This window comes from Elephas maximus, chromosome X (assembly GCF_024166365.1).
Source record: "Elephas maximus indicus isolate mEleMax1 chromosome X, mEleMax1 primary haplotype, whole genome shotgun sequence".
Taxonomy (NCBI): domain Eukaryota; kingdom Metazoa; phylum Chordata; class Mammalia; order Proboscidea; family Elephantidae; genus Elephas; species Elephas maximus.
Genome location: NC_064846.1, coordinates 51,479,295 through 51,492,630, shown reverse-complemented (window position 1 = coordinate 51,492,630; position 13,336 = coordinate 51,479,295). Strand labels below are relative to the sequence as shown.

Here is a 13,336-nt window from a genome sequence, read left to right as displayed (position 1 = left end):
GTTTATAGATTATAATTTACAGGCCTGACTCCATATTGGGATAATTTTATTTTTAAATAATATTTTATAACTTAACTAAATAGAAATACACATAAATATATATTTTTCCTGTGTAGTTTCTTGTACAAAAAAATTTCTCTCTGTGTTGGTGCCCTTAAGTTCCCTGATCCAACTGATCGCCTTCACTCCTTTTTCTGTATCTTCAACTATTTCTTCTGTACTGATGCTTTTCACACGAGCCTATAAACATACCCTGTTCTCCCACTTTAAAAAAAGAAATTTTATTTCACTAAAGTATTTTCCATTTCTGTTTCTATTTATAAAAGTATTATCTAGTTAACATTTTAGCATTAAAATCATACTTATACAGTGAAACGTGTGAGAGCTGGAATTGAATGGAATTGCTTTGTTTTTCTGGGGTCTCACAAATTTTCCGCCTTTGACAGGGTGCAGTCTTACCACTTTTCTATTGCTGCCTATTAGTGGAAAATGTTTGAATTTTCTTTTTCTGACAGGTTCCATTACCTTATGACTCTGTTTCCTCTCTCCTTCTCTTCAGGCCAAGCTCCTTGAAGAAGTAGTCTATACTAGATGTTTTCACTTTCTTGCCTTCCATTTACTTCTCAACATAAATTAGTTTGGCTTCTTTCTTCAGTTCACCATTCGCTACTAAACCAAACCCACTGCCGTTGAGTCAATTCTGACTCATAACGACCCTATGGGACACAGTGTAACTGCCCCATAGGGTTTTCAAGGCTGTAAATTTTTACAGAATTAGACTGCCACATCTTTCTCCTACGGAGCCGGTGGTGGTTTCGAACTGTGATGTTTCAGTTAGCAGTCAATCGCTTTAACTACTGTGCCACCAAGTTTCCTCCCGTTTACTACTAGTGATCTTCTAAGTGTCAAATCTAACTGACACTTCTCTATTATCTTGACTCTGTGGCATATAAGGCTGATGAGAACTTCTTTCATAATAAGTTTGTGACCTTTTTTTTAACTTAACGTTTTACTGTGTTTCCCCACGTTACCAAGAATTATTTTAGGTATTTTATTTAATTTTTTATTATAAAAGTTACACGTTCTTATTATAGAGAATTTGAAAAATGTATAAAGCTTATAAAGAGAATATTACCACCTCAAATCCTACCAATCAGAGAGAGCTGCTGTTAACAGTAGGGTATGTTTTATTCCCTGTTTTGTGTGTGTATACACACACACATACACATGTATTTCATATATACATCTATCTATCACATCACAAAAAATACCAAACCCATTGCCATCGAGCCAGTTCTGATTCATGGTGACCCCATATGTTACAGAGTAGAACTGGGCTCCATAGGGTTTTCTTGGCTGTAATCTTTATGGAAACAGGCCTTTCTTCTACAGCACTGCTGGGTAGGTTTGAACCACTAGCCTTTCAATTAGCAGCTTAATGCAAACCATTTGCACCATATGTATACCACATATATGTTTATGCACATATACTGTATATTACCTGTGAATGACTATGTTTGTCATATATCACATTATTTTACAAAAGGGGAATTGTGTTGGACATATAATTTTGTATCTTGCTTTCTCATTTAACATTATCTTAAGTATTTCCTCATATCATTAAAAATTCTTCATTTATAAGTTTTCAGTTATAGATTCTGTCAAAGAAATATCATAAATTATTCAATAATGCCCCTATAGTTTTTTGCTTCTTCATTCTTGAAATACTTTCTTCCTTGGCTTTTTAACTTCACTTGCTCATTTGCCTTCCTACCCTTTGTGTCTCCATCATGTTGCCCCTGCTTCTCCCTGGTCTCTCCCCTCCTGAACTCTCCATACCCAATAACAGCCAAATTTCCCTACCTAAAATTTCCTAAAAGTAAAAAAAAAAAAAAAAATTCTACCTTTCATGCCTTTGCTTATGTTTTTCCTCCTGTCTTAGTTTGCTGCGGTAACAGAAATGCTGCAGGTGGGTGGCTTTAACGAACAGAAATTTAGGAGGCTGTTGTTGTTGTTGTTAGATACCGTTGAGGCGGTTCTGATTCATAGCGAGCCTGTGTACAACAGAACAAAACACTGCTGGTTCCTCCTCCATCCTCACAATCATTGCTGTTTAAACCCACTGTTGGCAGCCACTTTGTCAGCCAATCTCGTTAAGGGTCTTCCTCTTTTTCACTGACCCTGTACTTTACCATGCATGATGTCCTTCTCTAGGGACTGGTCCTTCCTGATAACATGTCCAAAATACATGAGGTGATGTCTTACCATCCTCGTGTCTAAGGAGCATTCTAGCTGTACTTCTTCCAAGACATGTTTGTTTGTTCTTCTGGCAGTCCATGGTATATTCAATATTCTTCACCAACACTATAATTCAAATGCATCAATTCTTCTTCAGTCTTCCTTATTCATTGTCCATTCCTTATTCATTAAAAATCCGTTGCCATCAAGTCATTCTGACTCATAGCAGCCCTATAGGACAGGGTAGAGCTGCCCCACAGGGTTTCCAAGGAGTGGCTGGTGGGTTTGAACTGTCCACCTTTTGGTTAGCAGCCTGAACTCTTAACCACTGTGCCACCAGGGCTCCTGAGGCTGTTGTTGTTGTTGTTGTTAGGTGCTGTCGAGTCGGTTCTGACTCATAGCGACCCTATGCACCACAGAACGAAACACTGCCCCGTCCTGAGCCATCCTTACAATCGTTGTTATGCTTGAGCCCATTGTTGCAGCCACTGTGTCAATTCACCTCCTTGAAGGTCTTCCTCTTTTCCGCTGACCCTGTACTCTGCCAAGCATGATGTCCTTCTCCAGGGACTGATCCCTCCTGACAACATGTCCAAAGTCTGTAAGACGCAGTCTCGCCATCCTTGCCTCTAAGGAGCATTCTGGTTGTACTCTTCCAAGACAGATTTATTCGTTCTTCTGTCAGTCCATGGTATATTCAATATTCTTCGCCAACACCGCAATTCAAAGGCATCAATTCTTCTTCAGGCTTCCTTATTCATTGTCCACCTTTCACATGCATATGATGCAATTGAAAATACCATGGCTTGGGTCAGGCACACCTTAGTCTTCAAGGTGACATCTTTGTTCTTCAACACTTTGAAGAGGTCCTTTGCAGCAGATTTACCAATGCGGTGCGTCGTTTGATTTCCTGACTGCTGCTTCCATGGCTGTTGATTGTGGATCCAAGTAAAATGAAATCCTTGACAGCTTCAATCTTTTCTCCATTTATCATGATGTTGCTCATTGGTCCAGTTGTGAGGATTTTTGTTTTCTTTATGTTGAGGTGCAATCCATACTGAAGGCTGTGGCTAGAAGTCCAAATTCAAGGTACTAGCTCTAGGGGAAGGCTGTCTCTCCATTAACTCTGGGGGAAAATCCTTGTGTCAGCTTCCCTAGGCCCTGTGTTCCTCGGTTCCTTGATGATTTGCACATGGCATCTATCTTTCCCCTATTTGTGCTTACTTGCTTCTGTACCTGATCTGCTCTTTTTGTATCTCAAAAGTGATTAGGTTTAAGACATACCCTACACTAATATGGCCTCATTAACATAACAGAAAACACTGTTCCTAAATGGGTTATACCCACAGGTATAGAAGTTAGGATTCTAACACATTTGTGGGGGAGGGAGGGACACAATTCAATCTATAAGATACGTCTTTCTAAAATTCTGTAATATAAATATCAGGGCTCCCCAACACTTCACAATACCAAGAATCGAGTCAGAATCTACACTTACAATCTCTAAAATGTGACTTGTCTGATTCATTTGACAAATGTATTATGTGATTACTCTGTGCAAGGCGCTGTGCTAAACTTTATGGGAGAACCAAAGATAAAGATCTGACCTGTACTCTTAGAGTTTATAATCACACATAAGTTAGTAGTACATTCCGGACTTGAAGGCATCTAGTAACAATCTCTCCTTTAGATCACCAGTACTTAGCAGAGTTGACAACTGAATCATTAGTAATAAAGAATTAAAATCGAGGTGTTATTTTATATCAGTCTAAATTATCACAGATAATTATCATCTGTGTAGCTATAAGGAACAAATATGTATGTTATTTTACTCTTTTTTTCTTTTCTAGACCTTTTTGGAAGTTGCTGACAGTTCAGGGATGGTTTCAGTCATTATGTGGAATGCCCTGTGTCCTGAGTGGTATAAATCTTTGCAGGTCGGTTTAGTTCTTCTGCTTCGACATTATACCGTTAAGAAGAGTTATCCGTTCAGGATGCAGCCTCCCCCTGTGGATCCACAGATGAAAATAATTTCTAAAATTGGTTAAGTATTCAATGAATTTGTCTTATGGCTATTTTGTTTGTATAAATTTGCAAAGAACCATATCAGGTAAAGGCTCCTGAAAATTACTGAAGCTGTTAAAACTTGAGAAACCTTCAAATTCTTTTATCCATAAAATTTACATTTTTCAGGCAGTCATGTAACTTAATAAGTACATTTACTTATTATTGCATTTATTAAGAAAAATCATCTGATATTAATTGTTGAGTAACAAATTAGCTCCACTTGTGATGTACTTATTTTTGTTTTGTTTTATTTTTTATCATATAATATTAAGTAAATGACAAGTATATTTTGCTGTTAGTATTCGGTGCCATCTTGAAAAGATTTGTTAACTTATTTTGAAATAATTTCAAACTTACGTAAAAGTTTAAATAATAGTACAAGGAACTCCCATGTGTCCTTCACCCACATTTAACAATTGTCAACATTCACCTTTCCTTTATCATTCTCTGTGTATGTGTGCGTCTCTTTCTCTCTGTCTCTCTCTCTCTGTACATATACACATACACACGTATATATACACACATATGTACATATTTTTTCCTCTGAATTCCTAAATACTTCAATAATATTTAAGTGTGTATTTCCTAAGAACAAGAACATTCTATTATGTAACCATAGTACATTTATCAAAATCAGGTAATTTACAATTGATACAATACAAATATCTAACCTATAGTTAATATTTCAAATCTTGCAAGTTGCTGCAATCTTGAAAGGGCTTTTCTTAACTAGCATTGAAATTAAAGTTTTGACATCTTGGCATCCCAAATATTTTGGGAACATTAGAATTAATACATTACATGATTGTTTTAACATATGAGTCTGATTTTTTTTTGCATTTTTATTTTTCAGAACTGTAGATAATGGTAGTTAACAAGTTTCTGTTGTTTTGGCTTATAGTACTTTATTACTGGACCTGTGTTTCTGTGTATTCTAATTTCCCCTGCTAATCCATTAAACTTAATTACTTGGAGAATGTTCACATAAATACAGCACTTGGTCATTGTTTTCTGAAATATATGCTTATTTAAGAAAACCTTATATGACCCTTTCTTAAAGTGCTGAGCATTTTGCAGACATTGCTCACATCCTGCTAGATGAAGAAGTTATTATCTTGATAGTTTTGTACAGTTAACCCATTATCTAACTACTCCTTACAATAGAAAGGTGAGAAATGAAACTAATAGAGCCATGACTTACTTGAGAAAATACAGTAAAAGTTGTCAAGAGGAAGATAATTCACAACATGTATTATTATGTCTATTAAATTATAAATTTTGTCCCACAACCAAGCATATCCAGGTGACAAAATTGCTTTTTATAAAACTGTGGTATTTATCACAGTGTGGTGTTGGTACAGGTATAGACAAATTTACTAGTGAGTCACAATACAGAGTTCAGGAACAGCCTTAGACATATAGAACTTTAATATATGACAGATGTGCCATATAGATAATCAGGGAATCAGGAACTATTCAGTAAATAGTATTGGGACAATTGATTATATATATATATATAAAAAAATATGGAAAAATATGACATTATATCCCTAATCTCACACCATATAAAAACCAATTTCAGATATATTAAATACTTAAATGTAAAAGGCAAAACTTTTAGCAGAACTTATAGAACATATCATTTTAACCTTGGGATAAGGAAGAAATTCTTGGGTAGGACACAAGAAATAGTAACCATCAAAAAAAGTTTAATAAACCTAACTACATTAAAATTATGAACTTTTTTCCATTCAAATGACATCTTAAAGAGAATGAAAAAACAAACCACAAAGTGGGTGAAGATATTTGCAACTATATAATCCACAAAGGATTAGTATCCAAAATATATGATGAACTCCTGCAAATAAATAAGAAAAAAACAAACAATCCAACAGAAAAATGGAGAAAAAACACAAACAGGCATTTCACAGGAGAGGGAGCGTGTATGGACCATAAGCATATAAAATGCTGTTCAGTGTAATTAGTAATAAGAAAATTGCAAAGTAGGACCACAAAAAATTATTATTTTGCATCACTAAACCAAACCAGGGAAACCCTGATGGCATAGTGGTTAAGTGCTGTGGTTGCTAACCAAAAGGTAGGCAGTTCAAATACACCAGACACTCCTTTGAAACTCTATGGGGCAGTTGTACCCTGTCCTGTAGAGTCTCTCTAAATCGGAATTGACTCGATGGCAGTGGGTTTTGTGTTTGAGACCAAACCAAACCCATTATCATCGAGCCCATTCTGATTAAAGTAAGATATTTGATAATTCCAAAATTTGGAGAGGCTATGGAGCATTGCAACAGGTTTCTTTTCTAAGGGATCATTGCTAGTAGGAATATAAATAGATACATTTCTTAGAGATAATTTAAGATTATCTTGTAGTGTTGAACATTTGTGTGTCTTACAACCCAGGGTTTCCATTCCTAGGAATATAACTTAGAAAAATTCTTTGCTGTGAGCACAGGGAGACATGTACAATAATGTTCATAGCAACCCTGTGTGTAACATCAAAAAGCCTGGAAATAATCCAGATGACACCAATATGATGATAGATAAATATATTGTGGTATATTAGCACCGTGGAATATTAGTCAGCAGTAAAAATGAAAAAAAAAAAACCTGCTACATTAAGCTACAGGGAATAAATCTTAGGACAATAAAGTTGAGTAAAAAAGTAGTCCTAGAAGACTTATATGATATGATTTCACTCACATAAAGTTTAAAAGTAAACCAAACAAAATAATATTTTGTTTGGGCAAAAATACATAAGTGATAAAAACCTTTTTTTTTTTTTAAATTAAGGAAATAATAAACCACAAAATTCAAGGTATGGTTAACCTTTGGTGGGAGATAAGTGAAAGTGATAATTGAACATAGAAGAAAGACTAGTTCTTGGGTTTAATAGTGGGTTCGCAAGTGTTCAGTATATTATTTTGCTTGTAATTTATACATATATATCCTTTTGCATCTGTTAAATATCATGTTAATATACTTGTTTTTCAGAAATCTGCCTGAACCTCCAAGATCCTCCAGCTAATATAAAAATCATTCCGGAAACGCAGGTGCAATCAGAATGGAGATTGCCACAATTAAATCACCGATTTGTCACAAGGTAAAATAGTTTCTTGTGTCTTAAATGTTTAATTATCAGGATTAGTCACAAACATAATGCATTATAATCTGCTCAAAATCTACCCAAATATATGCTGTAGCAATTATGCATTGTCATAATTGTAATTGTAGAATGCTTTTTCACTGTTTAAAGATACAGTATTTATTTAACAATTTTGCTTTTTTAGATCAGAACTGGATAATTTGCCAGAAAATCATCTCTGTGATGTTATTGGGATTTTAGTTTTTGTAGGAAGGGTCCAGCGGTTAAAAAAGAAAGGTAAGGTTTTTAACTCGAAAGTCATAAACTGTATTTCAGTGAATAGTTTTGTGTTCATATGTGTATAATCAGTTACCTTCATTTATTTTAATGTTTTATCCATATAGAAAACAGTGAAGATTTTTGGACATATCGCTGGATTCATATTGCTGATGGGACTTCAGAACAACCATTTATTGTGGAATTGTTTTCTACATCTCAGCCAGAAATCTTTGAAAATCTTTACCCAAGTACTCAGTTCTTATATTTTTATAATTTAATTTTGGAAGTGGGGGGTATTAGCTTTAAGAAAAAGTGGTAAACTGACCTATGGAAGTAGTGTGATACTGAGTTAGCAAATTTAAGCATTCTGACAGCATGTCTAAATCTTTTTCTATATTAATATCATATGTGGTATTATGTATATTAACCACCTACTTTGGAGAAGATTATACTGGTTGTCTATTCAGAATTATTTTGGAGATGAAACCAGTTTTTTCAGAAAACAGGTGCTTTTATCAGTTATCATTGTTAGCATTTCATACATAAAAGTCTTAAGAGTCAGTAAAACTAAAACATGGCCAGTCAGTTTCCTTTGTATCCATTTGGAAGTTGACTAAGTAGAACCCATTAAGGACATTGAAGATTTTACTAATGTGGAATTAATTGGTAGAGGATAGACAGACATACTGTATAATTAAATAATGACAATGGTAAGTATGATTCTATTTGAATACTAAATTAATATTAGATTGATAATGTTATACCAATGTTTTGCTTACTTTGGCATTAACTTTTGCCCTAAAAAAAAAAAAACCAAAGCCAGTGCCGTTGAGTCGATTGTGACTCATAGCAACCCTATAGGACAGAGCAGAACTGCCCCATAGAGTTTCCAAGGAGCGCCTGGCGGATTCAAACTGCCGACCCTTTGGTTAGCAGCCATAGCACTTAACCAGTACGCCACCAGGGTTTCCACTTTTGCCCTATATATGTTTTATTTCTTGTGATAATATGAAATTTAACTTTCTAAGAAAGGTATGTACAGACTCTGGTGAGATTTATTATAGTACAGTAGTTGACAACAGTCACAATTTATTTTCAACTTCTGACCATTAGTGAAGGTATAATACCAAAATCCTTTGGTAGTAGGACATCTTTTTTTTTTTTTTCTAATTTTGCTTAAGGAATGTTAAAAACCAAAGAGAACTAATACTGTGTATTTATAATATACCAGTTGCTTATAGATGTTATCTCATCTTGTATTCCCAGTTACCTTTTAAAGAGTTGATGTTTTTACACATTTGCAGATGAGGCAACTAAGGTCCAGAGGGTTTAAGTAATTTTCTGGATGTCAAACAGCTAGAAAGTGTTAGATTTGACTGATTTTAATGGCCATGAACTTAGAATTAAAGAGTTCTTTAATATTCGTATGTCATCCCCTTTAACCATTAATAGGCACATGTTTGTACAGTTTTTTAAATAAAGGAAAAGTGATATAAATCAATAGAATTATTCTTAGTCATTTGAAAATATTTCCTTTTTTTCATTGTTACAGAATAAAGAACTGGTAAATATGAAGTTTAGGACATGAATTTCTAGTTATCTTGCTGTAAAGAAATTTTTATTCTTAAATGAGAACTTAACTGTTACCGTGTTACTGCAAGTATTTATATTTTAAATATTTCTTCTTTTCCTAGTTTGTAATACCATAACTTTTTTGTGTGTGTAATCAGTTAAAAAATAATGTTGGATTAATGAACCTAACAACATGTAGGCAGTTAAAAACAATCGATAGCTTTTGAAACTATGTGAAGTCTGAAGACATTATCTCATTTTCAGGGATTTTTTTTTCAGACTATCAAGTTAGTTAGCAAGGAGAAAAGAAAATAAAGAGGTGGCATAAGCCCTGCCAATGAGGCTTAAAGTCTAATTAAGATACACACATGAGAAACATAAACCATTTGTATAAACCCACCGCATAAGCAAATACAATTTAATACTGTATCGACCTTTCTACTGGAAAACCAAAACCAAACCAAACCTGTTCCATCAAGTTGATTCAGACTCATAATGACCCTATATGGCAGAGCAGAACTGCCCCATAGGGTTTCCAAGGAGCAGCTGATGAATTCGAACTGCTGACCTTTTGGTTAGCAGCCGAACACTTAAGTACTGGGCCACCAGGGCTCCTTCAGGAGTCAGTAATTTAGGGATCAGTGTTAGATTGGGTTAATCAGTGAAAGCATCGTGGAGAAACTACGATTTTATCTTTGTAGAAATGACTGTTGACAGTTGAGTGCCCTATTAGAATGGCTCTTGCACTCTTCAACTGTGCAGCAAGCAAATGACTTCACTTAGATGCAGTTGGTACTTTCTAAAGGAAAGGTCTCTCATAGAACATAGACTAATAAATGATAGATCCTCGTTGCTCAAAGTGTGGTCAGAGGAACCTATGAGTTTGTTATTAGCACCCGGATCACCTATGAGTTTATTAGAAATGCAGAATCTCATGCCCCACCCTAGACCTTACTGAGTCATAATTTTGCATTTTGACAATAGCCCCAGGTGATTTGATATTTGGGAAATGTTCATTTCATTATGCTCTTTTAAGTTTGAGAAGTATTGTGTTAGGTCCTGATCTTGGCATGTCCTCTTTGAAATATAAAAGTAATTTCATAAGTGTTTTCATTTTCTACAGTGACATATGTCCTGTGTACTCAGTTGAAAGTTGTGAGAAATAATGATCAAGTACCTAAACTGCTTTACCTCACTACTACAAATGAGAGTCAAATGTGTATTACTGGTGAGTAATTTCTTGGTATGCACTTTATTGGAAAGATATTTTCTTTTCACTAGAACCCTTTAAAAAAAAAAATTTTTTTTCTTTAGCGCATATTAAATTAACTTTTACATTACAGCGTTCAAGCACAGGATAACTTTATTTTGATCCCCATTTATCACTATAGGAAACCCTGGTGGCGTAGTGGTTAAGTGCTGCAGCTGCTAACCAAAAGGTTGGTAGTTTGAATCCACCAGGCGCTCCTTGGAAAGTCTATGGGGCAGTTCTACTCTGTCCTATAGGGTTGCTATGAGTTGGAATTGACTCAACAGCAACGGGTTTGGTTTTGGATTTTTTATGGCTATAAGAATGTCTTAACAAAGACTGTTTAGCCAATGGAATATATTGCTCCTGACTTATTTATGATTGAAGCAATGATTTTGTGACTCACTGGAGAGCTGTGTTTATATCCTTTGGGTAACTTTAACCCTTCATTGATGTAGAATGTAGGTATAAATTGCTTGATAGATTTAAGACTGTTAGGCCCTGTACCACAATTCAGTTAACTATATTTTAAAATACTAAATTAAATAAAATGCATCAGATTTCAGCCCCAGAATCTCATATTTTATTTATATAGCAAGAAGAGTTTTGCTATTTGCCTATAAGTACATTACTTTTCTCGAGGCCCTCTGATGACAGGATCCAAATAATAAAGATAAAATTTACCAAATGAGACCATGAGGGAATAGTGTGGAATGGGGTGTTTACCAGAAAGCTACCATGTTAGTAATCAGGAAATTTGCCAAAAAGAAGACACCTAGGAAAGGTATAACACACATCTTTGCCGTGTCCTTGTTTTATATAAGTACTAATAATACCAGATATAAATATGGCATTTTAAGTGTGCTTTAAGACTATAAATTTAAATGCTGAACTATGGCAGTTTGTACGTGATGCCACGCATCTGGGCTAATACATGATTTATAAAAAAATCAGTTTTTTAGAATATGCTAAACATTTGGATTGTTAGAAAAATCCAGATTATTAGTTTTGTTTTGTTTCTTGTGGTTTTGGTTTTTCAGCATCCTGTAGCCAGCTACAGATTAGTCCACTTGAACTCTAATATATCTGATTTCCTTACTATGTTTGGGTAATTTTTGTACGCATATTAAGTATAATTATCAGCTACATAGTAAGGAAGTGAACTTGACTGTTTTGATATTTTTAAACTGTTTTTTGTATTAAAAAGTTTGTGCAGTTTATTATAGGGATTTTTTTTTTTTCTTTTTCACTTTTCATGCTTTATCTATTTTCACAAGGAGGTCAAAAAGGCCAGCCGTATGCCTACGATGTCAAGGTAAAAAATATTACTCAATGGATTAAAACAAAGACTGATGCTGGGGAAATGAAGAATACTGTTTTTGGTGGCTATTACCCCTATCCACCAGTGCCGGAGACATTTTCGAAGTACAGTAGTTCTGTTAAAGGTATTAATATAAATGCCAGTCCTTTGTGATATGTTTATAAGCTTTAAGGATAGTATGTACCATTTCAGTTAGTCAACTTTATTTATTTATTTTATTTTTTTATTGTGCTTTAGGTGAAAGTTTACAGCTCAAGTTAATTTCTTATTCAAAAATTTATACACATACTGTTTTGTGACATTAATTGCAATCCCCACAATGTGACAGCACGCTCCCTCCTGTTCACCTTGGGCTGCCTGTGTCCATTCAACTGGTTCCTGTCCATTCTTGCCTTCTCATCCTGTTTTTGGACAGGAGCTGCCCATTTGGTCTCGTATATTTGATTGAACTAAGAAGCACATTCCTCACATGTGTTATTTTTTGTTTTATAGGTCTATCTAATCTTTGACTGAAAAGTGGGCTTTGGGAATGATTTCAGTTCTGGGTTAGCAGAGCGTCTGGGGGCCATAGTTTCGGGGGTTCCTCCAGTCTGGTCTTTCTATGTGAATTTGTGTTCTGTTCTACATTTTTCTCCTGCTTTGTCCGGGACTTGCTGTTGTATTCCCTGTCAGAGCAGTCAGTGGTGGTGGCTGGTCACCATCTGGTGCTTCTGATCTCAGGCTGGTGAAGTCTCTGGCTCATGTGGTCCTTTAGTCCTTTGGGCTAGTATTTTCTTTGTGTCTTTGGTTCTGTCCATCCTCCTTTGCTCCAGCTGGGATGGAACCAATAGGTGTATCTTAAATGGCTGCTCGCAGGCTTTGGAGACCCCAGACACTACCTACCAAAGTGGGATGTAGAACATTTTCTTTATAAACTTTGTTATGCCGATTGACCTAGATGTTCCCCGAGACTATAGTCCCCACGCCCCAGACCCAGTTACTTGATCCCTTAAAGTGTTTGGATGTGTCTAAGAAACTTCTTAGCTTTTGCTTTGGTCCCGTTGTGCTGACTTCCCCTATATTTTGTGTTGTCCTTCCTGTCACCAGAGTTGACACTTGTCTACCTAGTTAGTGCCTTCCGCTTCCCCTCCCTCCCCACCCTATTGATTTTATTTGAGTGAGACAAAGTACACTTAGCGGTAATCATTCTGTCTTTATGCAGACCAAAAAATACATGTCATGACCCCTAAAGGTTAATATTTTGATTTTTAATTAGATTGATGAAGAGAGAATGCAGAAGATGACTAATTGGAGATACTAATCTTGATTTAATGCCAGTGAGATCAGATCTAACCTTGGTAGATTTCAACTCCTATGAAGTTATAGAGAGAGACACTGAGAAATTTGATATCCAGATACTGACAACTGTATGTTGCTATTCTTGTGAAATTATATATATTGTGTATAACACAATATAGTGTTAGCTTTAAATAAAAATGACACCAAGGTAAGTGAGATGCTGAGTTGGAAT

The 13,336-nt window shown here is 35.2% G+C and overlaps 1 protein-coding gene across 4 annotated transcripts in view; it reads left to right on the top strand.

Moving 5' to 3' along the window:
* Positions 1-13,336, top strand: part of RADX (RPA1 related single stranded DNA binding protein, X-linked) — a 59,929-nt gene that overhangs the window by 13,904 nt on the left and 32,689 nt on the right. For 3 of the 4 annotated variants that reach the window (XM_049873154.1, XM_049873157.1, XM_049873156.1), the window contains exons 3-8: positions 4,089-4,281; positions 7,315-7,423; positions 7,611-7,702; positions 7,810-7,932; positions 10,380-10,484; positions 11,783-11,950. In XM_049873154.1, coding sequence (XP_049729111.1) covers positions 4,089-4,281; positions 7,315-7,423; positions 7,611-7,702; positions 7,810-7,932; positions 10,380-10,484; positions 11,783-11,950 — 790 coding nt within the window. The remainder of the gene's footprint in view (positions 1-4,088; positions 4,282-7,314; positions 7,424-7,610; positions 7,703-7,809; positions 7,933-10,379; positions 10,485-11,782; positions 11,951-13,336) is intronic. The other variant, XM_049873155.1, reaches the window with a different exon arrangement.